This window comes from Musa acuminata, chromosome BXJ3-2, assembly GCF_036884655.1.
Source record: "Musa acuminata AAA Group cultivar baxijiao chromosome BXJ3-2, Cavendish_Baxijiao_AAA, whole genome shotgun sequence".
In the NCBI taxonomy this organism is placed as follows: domain Eukaryota; kingdom Viridiplantae; phylum Streptophyta; class Magnoliopsida; order Zingiberales; family Musaceae; genus Musa; species Musa acuminata.
This window is the reverse complement of record NC_088350.1, coordinates 18,944,117-18,963,756: the sequence shown is the minus strand read 5'-3', so window position 1 is coordinate 18,963,756 and position 19,640 is coordinate 18,944,117. Positions and strand designations below refer to the sequence as shown.

Here is a 19,640-nt window from a genome sequence, read left to right as displayed (position 1 = left end):
ATATCTCATTTCAAAACAGTTAAAAGAATACCTAGATATCCTAAAGGAACCATAAATCTAGGATTATGGTATCTAAAATCCGAGAATTTTGAGTTAATTACTTATGTTGATGCGGATTTTACTAGGTGTAGACTAGATAGAAAAAACACATCAGAAACATGTCAATTTTTAGGACATGCCCTTATTTCCTGGTCATCTAAGAAACAAAACTCGGTTGCACTATCAATAACCGAAGTTGAGTATATTGCAACCAGTGCATGTTGTATATAAGTTGTGTGGATGAAAAACACCTTAGAAGATTATAAAGTTCATCTTAAAAATATTCCCATTAAATGTGATAATACAAGTGTAATATGTTTAACAAAGAATCATATTCAACATTCAAGAAAAAAATATATTTATATTAAACATCACTTTATACGAGATTATGTCACTAATCATTATGTAATTATAGAGTTCATTGATACTAAACATCAATTAGCTAATATTTTCATAAAGCCTTTAAGTGAAAAATAATTTGATTTCATTAGAAGAGAATTAGGAATGTTGATTTGTCTGAACGTATGAATTTGTTAAATTTCGTTTTCGGACTTTCTTGATTCTATGATCAAGTTTCTAATGTTGAAAATCTTATGATACGAATTTTGTATGACTATATGCTTCAATAACATGTTGGAAATTATGTATCTTGATGCAAAAATTTTCATGATGATAAGCATGTTTTACCTTCATGATTGTATTTGAAAAGCTACGGCAAAACTTTGTCCGAATGCATGAATTTGTTAAATTTTATTTTTGAACTTTCTTGATCCTAACAATACATGATTTTGTATTTCTCTTTGGGACTTAATGGAGCTTTCATAAGCCTAAATGATTTTATATCAATGTATCAAGTTTATTTCATATCAATGCTCTATGATTTTTGACATATGGAAATGCATCTCTCATGGATTTACCTTATGAAAAATGATTTTTAATCGAGAAATGAATTTGATAAAATGATTCTTTCATATGAATTCCTTCTTGATGAAGGAAGATTTCCTTTTGAGATAAAGACTTACAAGGATTTAATTCACATGTATATTTTGATCCTTGTAAAAATGAAGTATGATTTAATCTCTCATCGTTTTTAACTTCATTTAAAGTTAGAAGTAATGTTTTTAACTTCACAATGGCTTTTCTCCTTCATGCAAAATGTTAATGATAAATAAAAAAGGAAGAAGTAATGAAAGCTATCTCCATGTCATGTTTACTTGAAAATTTTGTATGAATAGTATCTTATCACTTATTGTTGAAAAATGACTTGAATCTTTACCACACTTATTATTATGCTTGAAATACACTTGAATCGTTCTCCTTTTTTATGATGACAAAGGGAGAGAAATATATGATAAATTGATGATAGAATGAATTGTTATACACTTGCCATATTTGCATTATGTTAAGATATCTAGAGCTCAATTTGTAATTTTACAACATTGATATCTTGCCATATAATGAATTACTATGATTGCCATATTTGCATTATGTTAACATATCAAGAGCTTACATTGCAATTTTACAATGTTGATATCTTACTATGTGATGAATTGCTACGATTGCAATCCTTCATATTTGAAATATAAGACTTGAAAATGGATGTCAAGCCTTGACATCATTTTCAGAGAGATATATCATGATAGGAATCATGATGAGAGTATTGATAAGTTTAAATGAACTTAACTTATCAATATGTCTCTTGAATTCAAAGGCTTTGAATTCAAGAATCACTTATCTCAAGTATGACATATAGATAGGGGGAGTTAAGGTTAACTCCGTCATCAATTGATTGTCATCATACAAAAGGGGGAGATTTTTGAATCTCAGACTTTGATGATGAAGTCAATTGTTGTTTGTTTATCTAATCTATATGTTGAGATAAATATGCAGGATTAACTACGATAGCAGTAAGACATGCAGCAGGTGTTGAACTGGAGTCAAGACCAAGATCACGTTGGGGGTTCGAGAGTTCATCGGAAGTCCGGACGATCGTCGGAGGTTCTGTGGAAATAATTCGAGAAGTCCAAGAGTTTGCCAAAGAAGCTCGTCGAAACTCGCTAAGAGGATCGTCGCAAGTCTAGGAGTTTATTGGGAGTCTGCTAGAGCATCACCGAGGGTTCGTCAGATGTTCACCGGAAGTTCGCCGGAAGCTCGCCAGAAGAAGCGATTGATGCACCGGAATATGTTTTGTAGTATTAGCGTCTTACTTGTCATAGTTAGCATGAAGATTAAGTTGGGATTGGGAGGTGATCCCATTAACTTAATCTGGGGCCAATTGGGCCCTTGACAGACCTAAATTGGGCCGAATGGATAAGCCCATTCGGACTTAGAATTCCTGGTCGACGGTGGCACCGCCTAGGAGACTCGGTCTCCCAGGATTTCTAGGAGGTGGTACCGCCCTAGTCAGGCAATGGTACCATCAAAGCTCGATCTTCGAGCTCTGCCAAGCGGTGGTACTACCCTAGTCAAGCGATGGTACCGCTAGAGCTCAGTCTCTGAGCTCTGTCATACGGTGGTACCGCCCAATGTCAGATGCCAGGCTGTAGTACCGCCCAGTTATGACGATGATACCGTCAGGACCTTGGAAATCTAAGAGATGATACTTTTGAGCTCCAATTTCAAACTGATTGGGGCCTATAAAAACCCTACCCTTTCTGCATGAAAGGGGCACCAAAAGCTTACTTTTATTCTGAATATTTGAGAGCTTAAAAGTGTTGTAAAAGGCTAGAAGTTCTTCTCCCTCTTTCTTTCTAAGTGTTGACCATTCAAGAGAGGAGTGAAAATCTATAAGGGTTATCTCCTAAGCCCGTCAAAAGGAGAAAAGTTGTAAAATGGTGGTTGGCCTTCGCTTATTTAAGGAAGGCCTATAGTGGATGTCGGTGACCTCATCGGAGGAGGAAGCCAAAAATGGATGTAGGTCAAGATTGACCGAACAACTCTAAATCTCGGTTTGCATTTACATTATGCTATTTATCTTAATTGAAAACAGCCTCCATTGCTTTACATTATCTATACTTCTGTTTGCTATCAGGTTAAAGTTCTTTCCGAAACGGTTTTCGTACGAAAGTCCTTTTAACCGACGAAAAGTTTTTCGTTACACTAATTCACCCCCTCCTCTTAGTGCTCTTCCTAACAAATATATGTATCTATAGTTTTTGGCATGGTTCAAATTGGATCATAGTTTTCTACTTAGATCCAAAATATTTATATTATTATCTAAAAATTATAGTTCTAGAAGATTCTTTTCCCCAGTATTTTAGAATTTTTATAAAAAATTCTAGAACACTTATGATCCATTTTGTGAAAAAAAATATAAATGTGTATATCTTGTAGATAAACATGCATTGTAAATATTACTTAAGATATTAGGTGATATTTATTAAAGAAAAATCCAACAATCAAATGGTATTTTAATTTAAAGAAATTTTTAACCTATTATATTCATAATAAACAATAACTCACGGTGTGGCAATGTGAATTTGATCCGAAATTGCAAACGGATCATTAGACATCCACTTCAATCCAAGTTATATAATCAATCAGATCCGGAGCTAACATTCACGAATCGCCAAGCTTCCGTGATCGGATCATTGGCATGGATCCGGGTCTAATGACGTTCACGACTCGCAAAGCTTCTGTGATCGGATCATGACCCGACTTGTCAACAAGCGACACGATAAAGAAGGCTTAGCAAACTGAATCCCATAAAGACCGCTTTTATAAAGGTGGCGACTCCTCCCCTCGTTCGCATACTCTGTCACTGCCGCTTTTTCTGCGTCTCCATCATCTCAGATCGCGATGGCGACCGTCGGAGGGATCAAGGAAGTGGAAGGGATTGCTAACAGCGCCGAGACCGAGCAGCTCGCCCGCTTCGCCGTCGACGAACATAACAAGAAAGAGGTCTTTTTTAAATTTCTTTCCTTTTCCCTTTTGGTATGGTTTCACTTCTTTCTGGAAAACAGTAATTTTATCATAATTTTCTTTTCTATAAGTGTTGTATGATTCCCAAAATTGTGTTTTTTCCTATCGTGATCCGGTTTCTGGATTTTTTTTGACAGCGTTTCTTAAAAAAAAGACCCTTTTTTTTTCATTCTCGTAGTCCTCTTCAATCTGTTCCCGTGATCGAAAAACCCTAAATTTGATATTATGTTTCTTGTAATCGGTCTTTCTTTGTACATGTTTTCCTGTGATGTATATTGTGTTGGTTGATTCAAATTTCTTAAATATCTTTGTGTGGTGATGAAGAATGCTCTCTTGGAGTTCGTGCGCGTGGTCAAGGCGAAGGAGCAGGTGGTTGCAGGGACCCTGCACCACTTGACCGTCGAGGCCGTCGACGCAGGGACGAAGAAGGTCTACGAGGCCAAAGTGTGGGTCAAGCCATGGCTCAACTTCAAGGAGCTGCAGGAGTTCAGGCACGCTGCGGACTCGGCCTAATGATCATGGTCTTGGGCGTGGTAATACGATGCTGTGAGACCGCATGTTGCTTACAAGTTGGTATTTATCATGTCTAGGAGGTATTATGATGTTTGCAAGACCACAAGCAGGCATTTTTATGTCTAGGAGATAATTTTTGTTGTTGCAACACCACTGGTTGTTTGCAATAAGACATTTATTCTGTGAATTAGGTTCTTTGATGTTGTGAGACCACAGTGTGTTTTGCAAGTAGGCATTTATTAGTAGAGAAGACAATACTATGTTGCGAGACCACCGAGTACTTGCAACAGGCATATATGTGAAGTTTGTACTCCTAATTTAGGATTTTAATTGTCTAGCCACAGTTTGTCACTGAAATCTGTGTCGACATTAGGAGTGCTGGTTAGCATGATTTTGTTGTTCTTGAAAATGTGAATGACATTGTAGATCTAGAACAAATAAGGAAAACATGAACAAAGAAATTGTATCAGCTTGGGTTAATTCAGTGATTAGAAGTGATAACATAGTTCGTCTAACTGTACATGCAAAATACATGTCAGTCTCACAGACGATGTTATGCCTTATGCTGGCAATACACAGACACCAAGATCAGTTCCTAAGTTAAGTAAAAGACAGAAGCTTATTTCCCGGTAAATAGATTACATGCTCAATGCACATAGCTGCATTGGCTTGTCACTCCATGTGTTGCACTGCCATACTGGCTCTACCAGCAGATAGCCACACAAAGTCATCTATTTTCTGCTTAATGTAAAGTACGACTGAGTTTTGTATCTGCAAGTTATACTTGTTAAATTTTTTTCTCTTGTTCTTTAAAATAAAATTATGATATTTATAATGAGAAGAACAAACAGAACGTGATTGTATATGATGTGTTCTTGAACTTATTATTGAAAATATTCATTTGATCTTCATTTATTTAACTGTGGGCCTCTTTCATGATCAGTTTACTTTGTGCAGCCCAACTTTAATCCAATTAAATGCTTGAACAAAATTACAAAGAATTCATGTGAGGAATCTGATGGTTAGCCAATTAAACTATCCTATTTACCTTGACATAAATGTCGTGTTACAATCTTTCATTGAAGCCCATTGAGCTTTCTAGTTCCCTTACCTGTTGCAATTGCTGTATGAAAAAAATAGTAGTAGTTGTCAATCTCTTTTTTTTTTTAAATAGTTCTTGCATATTACAGTTGCAAGATGAAGAGATCGATAAAGATATTATTCATAGAGTAAAAATAGGATGGTTAAATAGAGAGGGGCGCTAGGAGAACATAATTTTTTTTGTATATTTTATTTCTTAACTGTACAATACTCAGATCCATAAAATAATATTGGTCTTATAATTGTGTTATAAAATTTTCCTTATATGATCATCAGATATTTTTTAGATTAAAAAAATATTTTTGTAAAACAATTATGAGATTAACATTATTTTATGGATCTGAGTGTTGGGCAGTTAAGAAATCAGATATACAAAAAAATTATGTTATCGAGATGAGAATATTGAGATGGATGTTAAAATTCCTAAGAAAAATGAAAAAAAAATATTTTTATTCGTGAGCAACTAGGTATTGCTTTGATAGAGGATAAAGTAAGAGAAAATCATTTTTGATAGTATGTACATGTACTTAGGAGACCTCCGAATACGGTATTCAGAAGAAGTGAATCGATTAATATTTGTACGAGGCGAGGTAAAGGAACATATAAAAAATCTTTAATAGAAACTATAAATAAAATTTAAATACTCTAAACTTAACTAGACATGACTTTTTATAAATCTCAGAGGTAGCAAAAGATCCATTTAGCTGACCCCAAATTGTTGGAACTCATCGCTTTATCGATGTCGTTGTTTCATGTTACAGCTTTTTCTTCACATGTTTTGATGTGATGTCATAGGAGCATTTGTACCTGTTACTAGTAGCTTATTTGCGAGATTGTAGTTTTATTACATCTCCAACATCAGATGACCTCTTCGAAGAAAAATGGATATGTTACATGCTGTGTGTATTGCACCCATGGAACAACTGGTTGGTAACAATAGAGTAAATTTGAAGCTTGGACCAATGCCCATGTGCACATGGAATCAAGTATATAATCGTTACATGTCCAGCCTTATTGCTTCTCTGCCATACCTTGTAGAATGGTCTATGTTGTCACGGCAAGCCTCATTATGTGCTTCATTGACATAAACCTGTATGGCTTCAGTGCCAACTCATGATCCTTTGGTTAAAAGTGCAGCAAACCATGCAGTGAGCACCAGCTCATAGATCCTCAGCCCTCCCAGTTGAAATTCTGTTTGCAAAGAAGGAAGATTTGCATCTTGACTTTTTGGCCTTTGCACTTCTTTTACTTCACAGTAACTGCATAATTATTGCTTTAAATAGGTTCTTTTTATGGTGTTAAAATCTCTTTTGAGCATACAATAATTTTTCCTATTTTCAGGTGATTGAAGACTTTTGCCAAGTTTGAATTGAAGATCCTGTGTATCAATAATTTCAGGAGCAACTATAGTAGCTTTAGCTTTACTACAGGAACTCCTGATTAATGGCTTTATTAAGGTGTTGTGATACACCTATATAATTCCTTCTTGGAACTCATGTATGTTTGATATATATTTATATCAAATTTGGTGCTTAAATAATCTTGATCCTTGTTCCATGTGTTAAAAGTGGATGTCCAACAAAGAATGCCCCATCTTTTGAAGTAGCATCAATTTGGCCCATTGGAACTTTCTGCAAGATTTATGTGTTAATCATGAGCCATAGGAATCTATAAATTATTTCATATTGGTGATTACCAAAGGTATGATGCCAATCACCATTAAATGGATTGTCTTTTCATTGTTCTTTCCTCATAGTGAGCAATAATGGGTTTTTTCTTAATGTTGGTTATTGCAAAATATTATAAACACCACTATGATATAGATTTTATAACATATCAGGCTGGTATAATACTGGTTTTTCAGCATTATATATGATCTAATGTTCTTTGCTAGTAAACATTAATCAATCAATATTTAAATTCTAGTTTACATGATTATAATATTATAAATATCACTCTGATATAGATTTTGTAATATATTGGCTGGTATAAAACTGGTTTATCAGCATTATATATGATTTAATGTTCTTTGCTAGTAAACATTGATCAATCGATATTTAAATTCTGATGAAATTGGAGAATTACATGGTGACATTGATGATATAGTGGATCTAATTTTTGAGTTGATAGATATTTGATAATTTGTGTGACTGTTTAGATCTTAACTAATTTAATTATTATTTTGTATATCAAGTAATTTAAAGTCAACTAGACTTGTGTAATATGGCTTTTTTTGCCCATAACCATCTTACATATTTAATGTTATAAAATATTTTTCAGTTAAACCTTTTGTTTTAACGATTTTTAAAAAATATGTTAATTCGGCAAATTTTTTAGAATAACTACTCCACATTTCTGTTCTTTTTGCAGTATGATAAAAGCACCAACCAACACTTTTTCCTCTTTTTGCCTCGTTTTTTTTAATCCATCAACCCATTCATTTAGATAATATTTTTTTTTTCTATTAGTTAATAAAAATTAAAATATGTTAAAATACATTTAAATTAATCATAATGATAACCATATAGTCTAAAATTTTAAAAGTATAAATATTTAAGGTTACTATAATAAAATGATAAAATTATTAAGTAAACCAATAAACATTAAATATCAATTAAATCTACGGTAATTATTGTTACATATCAAACAATAAGAGAATCTCAACTTTTGATTAGAGCAGAATTTTCCTCATTGACAATTTCTTAAAATTTTAAATTCTCATCAAAATCCAACCGATTCAGTGTGGCATCGAATCTGTTATATTTCTAAATGTTTCAAAACGTTATGCATATGATAAATTCTATGATCGTATTAAACAATATTTTAGGAAGATATATTAACTATTTATATACACATATTGTAGATTAATATAGATTTTTTGGAGCATTTAAATAAGCCGGTTCGGGTCCACTCTGATCCGTAATTAGCGAACCGGCTTACCGTGATCCGGGGTAATTTAGTAATTTCGTCATCCACCGAAACCCCAACTTCCACTCTGCTGTATACACGAGCCGTTCTCCGCCATCTCCGTTTCCCTCTTTTCCTCTCACTGCTGCTGTTGCTGCTCTCCTCCGCTCTCTCGCCGGCCTTTCTTCTTCGCGGCGTGTGATCGATGGGGACGCTGGGGAGGGCGATCTACACCGTCGGATTCTGGATCCGGGAGACCGGCCAGGCCATCGACCGCCTCGGCTGCCGCCTCCAGGGCAACTACCTCTTTCAGGAGCAGTGTAAGATCCCTCCCTTCCCTCCGTCCCCTTCTTTTGATCTGATGATTCTAGCTGCTGAACGTGCGCTTAGATCCGAAATAGATTATCTGGGTCTCCATGCGCTCCCTCTCTGTCTAGAATCTTGAGTACTGATGCGGCATACGTCACTAACTTTCAGAATTTGAAGGAAAATCAGTGTGAGAAAGCAATTCGGTTAGTTTTTTGGCTTTTTAACCTGTGATTTCTGCTTTCTTCATACCGTTTTTCAGTGTCGAGGCATCGCACACTCATGAACATATTTGATAAAGTACCGAATGTACATAAAGGTGCCTTTGTGGCTCCAGGCGCATCTGTTATTGGTGATGTCCAAGTAGGCCAAGGATCATCAATTTGGTATGGATGTGTTCTCCGAGGTATGTTTATGTTAAACAAATTGGTGAGGTATCGTGTACGCATCTAGCAGAGCATGATTATCCGAAAGCCCTTCTTTATTTTTTTCTTCACAAATTTGACTTTCTTGATATGCTGGTACTCAACTGAGAATGATGTATCAATATTGGCATATGGTAGAAAGTATCACTCATATCTTGTTTTAGTGCTTGATGTATCAAGTAGGTAATTTACATCGCCAAGTAATGTGATGCATTGTGGCACTTCGCAAAAGTTGTCCTTGTGATGTACATGTCTGTAAAGAATTTAGATGATATGTTTTTCTTTTGAGTTTTACTTTAATGTAAAGCACTCTATTACTACTTTCACATGATATTAATATTTGTGCCTTCCTGTTTCTGATTTTTCTAGAACTGCCTAGAGTGGATATCGTGGCAGTATATGTCAACATTTAACTTGTGATGGTTTGATAAAATGTGGGGAGCCGTTTGTCAGCAAAGATGCTGTTTGATTCCTTTAAGCAGGTTGGATATAAAATTGGAAAATGGAGAACTTTAATTCGGTGGTTATTGTGTAGCTGGAGACCAAGGCATAGTTTAAAAGATTTTCAGATACTGATTTAGACTGTTGATTTGAAATCCTCAAGAAATAGGATTTGGCTGTTTCAATTTCCCAGGACAGGCTGTAAGCAATTGGACATGATCAATTCTGTACAAAATTAGTGATTAACTTGCATCACTTGAACCTGATTAATCTTGATCGATTCAGACTTGAGGTTGGGCACCAGTGGGGATGAGAAGCAGAAATAATATCGCAATGTGGCAAATCTAGCTTATAGATTGGCAGCTACTCTAGTGATGAAATTGGTATTTACTGTTCTATTAATCTGTGATTGGAAGTCCCAAGAGAAATAAAAGGAGAAGAATAGGTTTTGAAGGGTTCAAGGAAATAAAATGGCTGCTGATACAATAAGAAGCTGAATATAAATTAAAATGTGTTTTTTCGGTTAAATTGTCTATGTAAGAAGCAAAAATTACTTTGGTTTAGTTACAAATGAAGTGGTTCCATTATGATATTTCAAAAAGTTTCTTATTTAATTTTTTAATTTATTGTATTTTTATGTTGAAATATATATACTTTTGTACTTTTATTTGTTGTTCTCTTTTTCATATCTCGCTCCTAACTTGACATGTAGTTTTTTCTTTGTTGTATTCTTCTATTCCTAACATGTTTTGTCATCTTCATATTTCTTCTTAGCCTAAGTTATTTTTAGTATTTTTTATTGTTTATATTATTTATCTTTAGTATATATTGACTTTTTGTTTTTTCTTGAATTTTATAATTTTTTAGTGTATGCTTTTCTTTGAAGCCATGTTATTTTGATCTAGATTGCTCAATTTGCTTGATTCTGATCTCATTCACAGTTTCTTAAAGAAATTATTCATCATGTAATATCTAGATGATTTACACAATTGCTTAATCCATACTTAGGAAAACATATTCAGGTAGAACTATAAAAGCATGCTTTGGGTTTTATGAGAGGTATCCTTTCATAATTGCAATTAACAAAACTTTATCCACTCCATTAGATTGATCTTAAGTTCCTACTGGGAAACTACTAATACAAATACAAAATTATGTTTGTTATTTATTGTGAATCACCTAACTTAAAAGTAATTTTTAGTTCATGATATTCCCTTGAAAGATTTGAAGAATTGAAGGAATGAAATTCCTTTGAAAGATTGGAGGAAGTTAATTTATGGTAGTGTTATTAAAAGACGCTTGAGTGCTCGCCTAGGCACTCGGGCGAGGTGTGGTGAGGTCCGAGTGCCTCACACAATGGTTGAGAGACACGCTTCAGTGAAGCGCCAATTGGGCACTCGCCTTAGCCCAGGCGTCGAGCACCTTGGGTGAGCGCCCAATTGAATTTTGACCAAATTGTCAACTAGTTCAATTAAACTAGGCATTAGTTGGTTCAATTGAACCAACTAAGCACAATAAACAAACCCCCCAGTTTGCCCACGCATGCATAGTAAAACCCACGCCACAGTTTGCCCTCGATGCACCTCTGCTTTGTCGTTGCTGCCTCCGTGTGTAGCTCTCTTCACCGCCGACGGACAAGTCTAATGCTTCCTCTATCGTTGACAGACAGGTCCGAAGATCCTGTCGTTGTAGCTCTCGTGCATAGTTCCCTTCGCCGCTATTGCTTTCGTGTGTAGTTCACTTCGCTACCAAGGGACAGGTCCACAGCTTCCTTCACCACCGATGGACACATCTGAAGCTTCCTCCACCCCTGATGTCATCGTCGGTAGCTTTCTCTATCGTTGCTGCCATCGTCCACAGCTTTTTCCATCGCCGTTGTCATAGTCCACAGCTTTCTCCACTGTCGTTGCCACCGTCCGAAGGTTTCTTTGTCACCCGCACTCTCTCCTTCCCCACCTTCCATCGTTGGTGACTCCACTACCGTTGCCACTGTCCGAAGGTTTTGGGACCTTGGCACCTTTTGACGCCTAGCGCTTTTAAAAACATTGATTTATGGTTAATTAGCCATGTAGCTACATGACATTTATGGTGTTGCTTAATACAATAAAGATTGAAGGTATTCACCACATAGTTGATTGGGAGAGTGAAAATGGACTAGAATATGCATTGACACCCATTGAAGCCTTTCACGTCTGATCGTTGATCGGTATTGGCATTGGATCAATATTTTAAACATTGTTTGAGATAAAAAAAATTTAAAACTCGGTTTGATACAAATACCAATCAGCATTCGGACCATTGGTAATAATACAAGAGTGCTACGTGACGATGTACCAACACGTGGTATACTTGGTACCATTTCGTACCACCCACATCAGAGAGAAAGTGAGAAAGAGAAGGGTGGTGGAGCCCAAGGAGGAGGATGGACGAGGAAGAAGAGGACATGGAGGAAGAAGAGGAGGCCAACGAGACACTGAGAGAAAGACAGAAGAAGAAAAAAGAAAAATAAAATAGCTGTGAGTACTGTCAAAAATAAAAAGGATTTTGGTATTGGTTTGCTTACCATCCAGTAAACATAGTATGGTGAGCTTATTGGGTGGTATAACTTATATTGAACAAACCGCATGAAATTGATTGGTCCACTTTCTCTCAACTTGATAAATTGATAAATTTTACTGGTATAGGTGGTATTTTAAACCATTGTTTCAGTTGTTTAGGCCAAGTTTTAGTGGGTCCTGCGAAGCTGAATTGGTGCAGATGCTTCATATGAAAAATAAATGAAAAAAATTCAATGTAGTATCAGTTAGTATTAGTTTTGATGTTTAAAAAAATTAAGTAATGTTGGTTGATTCACATCAGCAATTTCAGGATAATCCAAAATTTTTATGGTTAATTCAAATTAAGATTAGTTAACGATTGAATCCCTGCTATGATTTGTTAATTGGAAAGTTCTAGTCCTTATTTGTGACAAGTCTTACCGATAAGAGCCTTTTTCGCTGACTTTATTACCCCATAGATACAACTTTTCTGATAGCCTAAATGCTACTTTACTATGTTCGAGAAAGTTTGGTGAATTGTTCCAAAGGTAGGAACTGTAGAACTTATGATAGAGTTCTATTAGAGAAATTCTTAGGCCATATCTTGTTCCAAAGGCAGTTTTCTGCGTGTCCTCTTCTCTGAGTTTTAGTTGATGATAGCTGGATGTGAGATCTGTTTTGGAGTAAATCCGTGTGCCTTGTAATTGAACAAATAAATCGTTTATGTGGAGAAGAGTGTATTTGTCCTATACTGTTACTTGATAAAGATGCCTATAGTCAATTTATATTCACATTGACCTATCATTCGTCTTCACAAAGAGAGCATGTGTACCCCATGGGGATACGATGGATCGAATGAATCCCTTGTTCAACAACTCTTGCAATTGCTTCTTTAGTTCCTTCGGCTCAATTGGTGCCAGTCTATAAGGAGGTTCGAAATTGGTGTTGTGTCAGGGAGAAGTTTGACAGTGAATTTGATTTGATCATGCGGCAACCCTGTCAATTCATCAGGAAATACATCAAGGAAATCCTTAATAATGTGTATGTCCTTAATCATTCACCAATTAGAATATTCTCTCGGAACAAATTCCAAAGATCCCTAACATCCCTGAAGGAATAGCTTCCTAGCATTATAGTGCCAAAATGATAGGAGGGAATAATTCTTTAGTTCCAATGAGCTGAAAGGATGATTGATAGGGAGGAGAAAATGTTGCAATTTTTCGGAAGCTGTCGATGCTGGTTTGGTATGTCGAAAGCCAATCCATACCTAAAATGACATTGAAATCCCAAAAATCCCAAAGAATAAGGAGTGCATAAGGTGCCTAGCAAGGGTTCAAACCCTCGACCTAAGGGATAGGGACTTGGGTATATGCCACCTGTCTTGCTGGTTTGGTGTAAAATCATCTTTACTCAGATCATTTTAGTTTAGCATTTTGGCATTATCCACCTCTAGGTATCCATCATTGGTTATACAACATCATTTCTCGAAATGTAATTTCTCATAATGTCAGTGTAAATCCATCTCTATAGAAGTAAAGATTAGTCCAAGTGCTTAACTTTTTATTTTCATGCCCATCAAGATACACGATCCTTGTAGGAAAAAGGCAAAGGAATTATACATCATAAATTTGACATACCTAATCACGAATTGGATTCAAAATCATATTCTTTAGAATGTGATTGGGGTTCTTAAAGATGAGAGACAGAGAAACTCTTGATACTAGAAGCTGCAGAGGTTAACTAGTATATTGTTGTTAAATGTTATTAGATACTAACACATTTTAAACAATTATTTTGAATTTAGACAGTACTTAAGATGTTCTTGAATCACTGAAAATCCTGAAACATTTATACTCCATGTAGATAAGTCTAAATGGGTCACGCAGGCCATGCCTTGACAGACATTCACCAGCACTTAAATGAACCTTCTTTATATACATGCAGCAATCTATGCCACACAGTGGACAGTATATTGAGAAAGCGAAAAACGAATTCATGTAGGAAATGATTGCAAGTAAAAGATATTAAAGAGTGGAAATAGAATGGGAATTTTTTCATAAGTGTTCCTTAATTAAATTAATAATTTTATCTTCTTAAGGTTAATCTATTAACAATTCCTGTTAACTCGAGTAGAACTCCCACCAACTATATTGAGTCTAAACAAATTTAAAGCCATAAGTCCAAACAAAATCATCTCACGTAACTTGAATTCTATCATTCAAATCCTATCTAATATGAACACCTCCAAAATCAATTTACGATTCATGCAATAATATGAGACTTCAACTGTATATATTTAAATAATGAAGGATCAGCTAATTTTGAAAATTGTCTCATTATACGTATAGATTTGATTCCATTTGTTGGGTAGCATCAGCTATAGTGTCTGTTATCTCGCACATAATTGCTCTTCTTTATGATATTTTTTTAGTTTAATTCACCTACTTATACTTTCATGCCGTTATATGGAGAAATTGTTCCTTTCTCTCATCGACTCCGTGTGTTCAATGGAATATTGTTCTGAGCCTATGATAATCCAGTAGGATCGATCTTTGGTTGAGATTAGAAGGTAAAACTGATCTTGCAATTTTCCCTATCCTTGCATTATCTTCTGGACACTTATGGAGGTCAATGCTTGCCGTAATTCTCTTTAGGTATCTGCTAAATTGTGAATAAGTTTCTGTATAATATGCATTGAATCCTGGGCTTGTTATATATTGATCTGTAATTCTAGTTGTGATGCATGAGATTTTCCTTTTAGTTCAATTTGCTAATGATGTATCAAGATCATGACAAACTCAATGTTGTACACTGATATGTTCTTCGTTGAGACCATCATTTTTATCCCTACCTTTTGTGTGTAATGTTCTATTTCCCCTTGATTATATTTTGGCAACTGTAGCAAAATTTCCAAATGAGAATTTATGGTGTACTTCTCTCTTTATAACCCAACAAAAATTTTCCTTTCTTCTTGTTATGTGGAAAGTCATTCAGGTCTTAGATTGACACTTACATTCATTGATTTTATATTGGTTATTGTTGTTATGTTACTGCTGAATAGCAGTTAGGAAGACATTTATCACTCTTCTTTCATTGATTATTTGCTCTCCAGATATCGGTCCATTAAGACAGTAATAAAGGGCATTGGTTCTGGTATATACATTATTTGACTGACAGTGTTTGTAGTTATTAACATTTTTCCCTAATATTTTTCCAGGTGATGTTAACAGCATCCATGTCGGATCTAGCACAAACATACAAGATAATTCCCTGGTGCATGTGGCAAAATCTAATCTAAGTGGGAAGGTCCTACCAACTATAATTGGAGATAACGTCACAATAGGCAAGTGATGTAATCATGGTTGTTGACAGTTTTACATTAATTTCTAAGCATGAATTCCACAATATATCTGAAAATTAGGCTGTTGTCAAGGTACTTCATTCTTGGTTTATCATGTACTAATTGCTATGTTATGTGAGTACCTTGCATCCTTTCCATAAAATCTAGACACCTGGAATCCTGCATGTTCTGGTTCCGATATAAGTATTGTTTTTTAATTCTTTACTTGTTACATTGCTGCTGGGTTAAGTTTTTTTATTCAAGCTGCAAGATACTTGATATGATTTTCTTATAAATGTCATCATTGCATTAAAGTTTGAACTTTACAGGTCATAGTGTTGTCTTGCATGGATGCACTGTTGAGGATGAAGCATTTGTTGGAATGGGTGCTGTCCTGCTTGATGGAGTTGTCGTGGAAAAGCATGGAATGGTTGCTGCTGGAGCACTTGTAAGGCAGAATACAAGGATCCCTTGTGGAGAGGTTATCGAAATCGACTATTTATCTATTTAGTTATTTTCTTTTCTTTCTTTCTTACTTCAAATAAGTTAAGCTCATAGTAGTAACCTGAAATCATTACCATGCCACTAGCTCTTTTAATTCGATATGGTCTCACCAATGTCAACCAGACAATCGAGCGAACAAGGAGACTGGGAGAGAGACTAACAAGAAAAGGAGAGCATTATGGTTACTTTAGTTAATATCAGCCATTTCTGAACTTGGGGCTGCAGTGGATGGAGAGCATTGCGCTCTACTGTCGGAGGTTGGAGAGCGGTTGTGCTTCCACCCGAAGGGAAGGGAGGGGAGATGCTGCAATTAGAGGAGGCATGATCGTGGTGGTAGAAGCTCATATAATATTTCATCATACAACATATGAGTTGAGAATCAGGTCATTGTTGGATTAGATTGTCCCAGATCCATTTCCATTCCAGCAAGGAATCAGATCGGGCCATTAATATCTGTGGGGTCATCTAATTGCAGACTTGATCACTTCTGATTCCCAACTGGATATGGAACATATGAATTTACAGCCCTTGGTTGGGCCATGATGAAGCAAAGATGAGTGATTATTTACTTATTAGTTGACTGCACCTCATTTATAAACTTCTGTTTTGTGACAGGTATGGGGAGGAAATCCTGCAAAGTTCCTGAGGAAACTAACTGAAGAAGAGGTGGCTTTTATTTCTCAGTCTGCTACCAACTATACCAACTTGGCTCAGGTGCACGCTGTGGAGAATGCCAAGTCTTTCGATGAGATCGAGTTCGAGAAAGTACTGCGCAAGAAGTTTGCTCGCAGGGATGAGGAGTATGATTCGATGCTTGGAGTGGTCCGCGAAGTTCCTCCTGAGCTGATTCTTCCTGACAACGTCTTGCCAGACAAATCTCCCAAGCCTTCACACTAGGATAGGATTATTAGGCTGAGACAGTCAAGTTTGGTGGTTTATGTTTTCTTATGCCATCCAATAATTTCAGGTTGGGCTCTTCTGTAGGGTCGACCACCGCACTCTCGGTACTCTGTTCATCTTTTGTCCCTTTTTTAATTATAATCCTAAATTGCTTCCAGAGGATGTGAATGAGAAACATGCTTTTGCTGATTCTATAACAGAATGTTCAACTCAATAAAGAGATTAAAGTGAAATGCTGGTCACCATTAGTCAATCTATGTTATAGAAACCAGTGAAGGTAAATGTTGATGTCTATGGATTTATTTGTTAAGAGGGAGGGGTCATGTAGATGGTGTACTGTTATCCGAAGATTCTGCAGAGATTTTTCTTCCAACTACCTCAAAGTAATGTGTGTTTTGGGCTCATAGGAGATCGAAAACGTGTTTATGGCGATTAGGGTGACATATTTTGGTCAATCCTATCAGCTTCCAAAGGTGGGAGATGGGAAACGCTTTTGGAGAGGGGACGCTCGCATGGAGCTTTTGGAAAGTGATTTGTCAGCTTTGCAGTCAACAGCACTTTAATATTTATCAGTGTAACAACTACGTGTGCTTTCCAAGTTTATCGGATCAAAGAGAGGCACGTGTCATTGATGGCATCAAAGGCACTTTGGCTCATGTCACATCGTGAACGATTTTTTCTTCTTTTAACAACGTAGTCATATACTTTTAAACGTTATATTGAGGTTTTCAAAGAGAATCCGTTGCTCGTCACATCATCATCAAGACACCAAACCAAATGATAAAATAATTATTTCATACATTAAAACATTGGTTCACCATAGAGGGATCGATGATTACGATGAAACTCGATTTCCGATGATTGACAAGTGTAAGTGGTCATGGTGGACCAGTCGCTATTAGAGCGCGTGAGCGTTGGTGGAGGGCACCCGACGACGACGATAGGGCTCAATGGTTGAATGTAGATGGAAAGGAGGACCGATGATCTCATTAAAAAGGCTATCGTCGCAATTGGGATAAACAATGACATCTTAAGGCCACACTCGGTCGGAGGAACATCAGTAGCACTATTATGATGATATCGTCACCATGCAAGAAGGCATCGAAGAAATCGAACATGAACACTCACAAAAGCATTACCTTTCTCTCAGTAAATAAAAAGAAATTTGAAGCAAAGACCTTGAAAAAAAAATCTTTCAAATGAATCAAACGATTCAAATCTGACACCCAAACCAAAACCCTCGAAAATTCTCAAAATCAAATGTAAAATATATCAAATTTCTTCATCGGTTCGTGATCAAATCCCTTGATTACGAAGGCGAAAGCCTATAATAGAGTGGAGACGAAGTGGAATGAAGATAGGACATCCTCTCCATTGTGAGAGTGGTAGGTGTGGAGGAGGGGAGAGGAGGGGTTGGGAGGGGTGATAGGGAGGAAGGCCAAGGCACGGAGGAAGGGTGGGTAGACGAAGCTAGCACGACATGGGGTGTCATGTAGGGGTAGCATCATGAAATAATCATTTTACTCTTTAGTTTAGTGTTAATTCGATACGTGATGGAATTCAGGTATAGTGAATTCCATTAAATAAATAGATGATGATATTAAAAATAAAGTTAAACACAACAATTTACTAATTATGAGAATCTTAATATAATTTTTTAAAGTATAAGAACTATGATACTAAACGGTCTTTTTTCACCAACATGTAAGTAGCTCAAATTTTCTTGATGATGCCTTATATTTTTAAAATTTTTATATAATATTTTTTAAAAAAATATTTAAATTTTAAAAATAATTATATTTTTCATCAATACCTAGTCAACCAAATAAAATTAGATCGAATATAGTATTTTAGTTCATCGAATCAATTATAATACTTATAAAATAGAGTTATATTATTTTTCATCAGAAGTAAAAATATTATAATTTATTTATTTTTATATTATTCTTTCACAAGAGAACGAAAATATATATTATAAGTTTTTTCAGTTTATATAAACATAAGCTTAAGGCTAATTGAGAAAAAAAGAAAAAAATATTATTCTTTATTTTTAAAATATATGAAATATTTTTAATTTTTATCGAAACAACTAACAGTCCTCATATAAATTACTTTATGAAATCTTAAAACTTAAAGTAGAGTTAATAATTATGATTTATGAGACTCTTTGCGGGGTATCATCTTTTAGCAAAATCTCAAAATGGGGGAAATCGTCCCTCATGTTATGAAAAATAAAATTTTAATTAATTTTTAATAAAAAAATCAACTGGCACAATTATGCTTGATGGAATTGATCCATTCACTAGAAACCTAATTTAATAATACGATATACATTTTAAGCTAAATTTCTAATTTGCTATTAAATTTTATTATTATATTTAAAATATGCAAAATTTATATTTGTAATTCAAATTTTCACTATTTCTAATTTATTATTAAATTGTATTGTCACTCACATCATCCTCCTAGTCAAATCCTAGTCAGAATCAAATCATAGTCCGTCTTACTCTCACTTTTAATCTGAACCATCCAACTATCCTGGAAAAATATGCATAAAAAATATGTACATACATACATGTACATGTATATACATACATGTACATGTATATATATATATATATATATATATATATATATATATATATATACATATAAACCAAATCATGCTGTTCTCAGATCACAGGAGCAAGGCAAACAAATCACAAA

General features: G+C 35.3%; 2 protein-coding genes across 5 annotated transcripts; both read left to right on the top strand.

Moving 5' to 3' along the window:
• Positions 1 to 3,744: 3,744 nt before the first annotated feature.
• LOC103972696 (cysteine proteinase inhibitor 6-like) lies at positions 3,745 to 7,114 on the top strand. Of its 4 annotated transcripts, none has more exons than XR_010494378.1 (3): positions 3,745 to 3,939; positions 4,285 to 4,529; positions 6,916 to 7,114. XR_010494378.1 is itself a non-coding variant. In XM_065139003.1 (3 exons), exons 1-2 carry the CDS (start codon positions 3,838 to 3,840, stop codon positions 4,471 to 4,473), a joined length of 291 nt encoding a protein of 96 aa, XP_064995075.1. In that variant the 5' UTR covers positions 3,745 to 3,837; the 3' UTR covers positions 4,474 to 4,506; positions 6,916 to 7,114. The 4 variants fall into 4 exon arrangements, 2 of the variants coding, with proteins under 2 accessions (XP_064995075.1, XP_064995074.1); XR_010494377.1 differs by having other exon boundaries at positions 4,285 to 4,553; XM_065139003.1 differs by having other exon boundaries at positions 4,285 to 4,506.
• A 1,468-nt stretch (positions 7,115 to 8,582) lies between these two features.
• LOC103973963 (gamma carbonic anhydrase 1, mitochondrial) lies at positions 8,583 to 17,091 on the top strand. The gene is made up of 5 exons (XM_009388668.3): positions 8,583 to 8,801; positions 9,050 to 9,193; positions 15,408 to 15,533; positions 15,860 to 16,011; positions 16,650 to 17,091. Exons 1-5 carry the CDS (start codon positions 8,687 to 8,689, stop codon positions 16,929 to 16,931), a joined length of 819 nt encoding a protein of 272 aa, XP_009386943.2. The 5' UTR covers positions 8,583 to 8,686; the 3' UTR covers positions 16,932 to 17,091.
• The last annotated feature ends 2,549 nt before the right edge of the window (positions 17,092 to 19,640 follow it).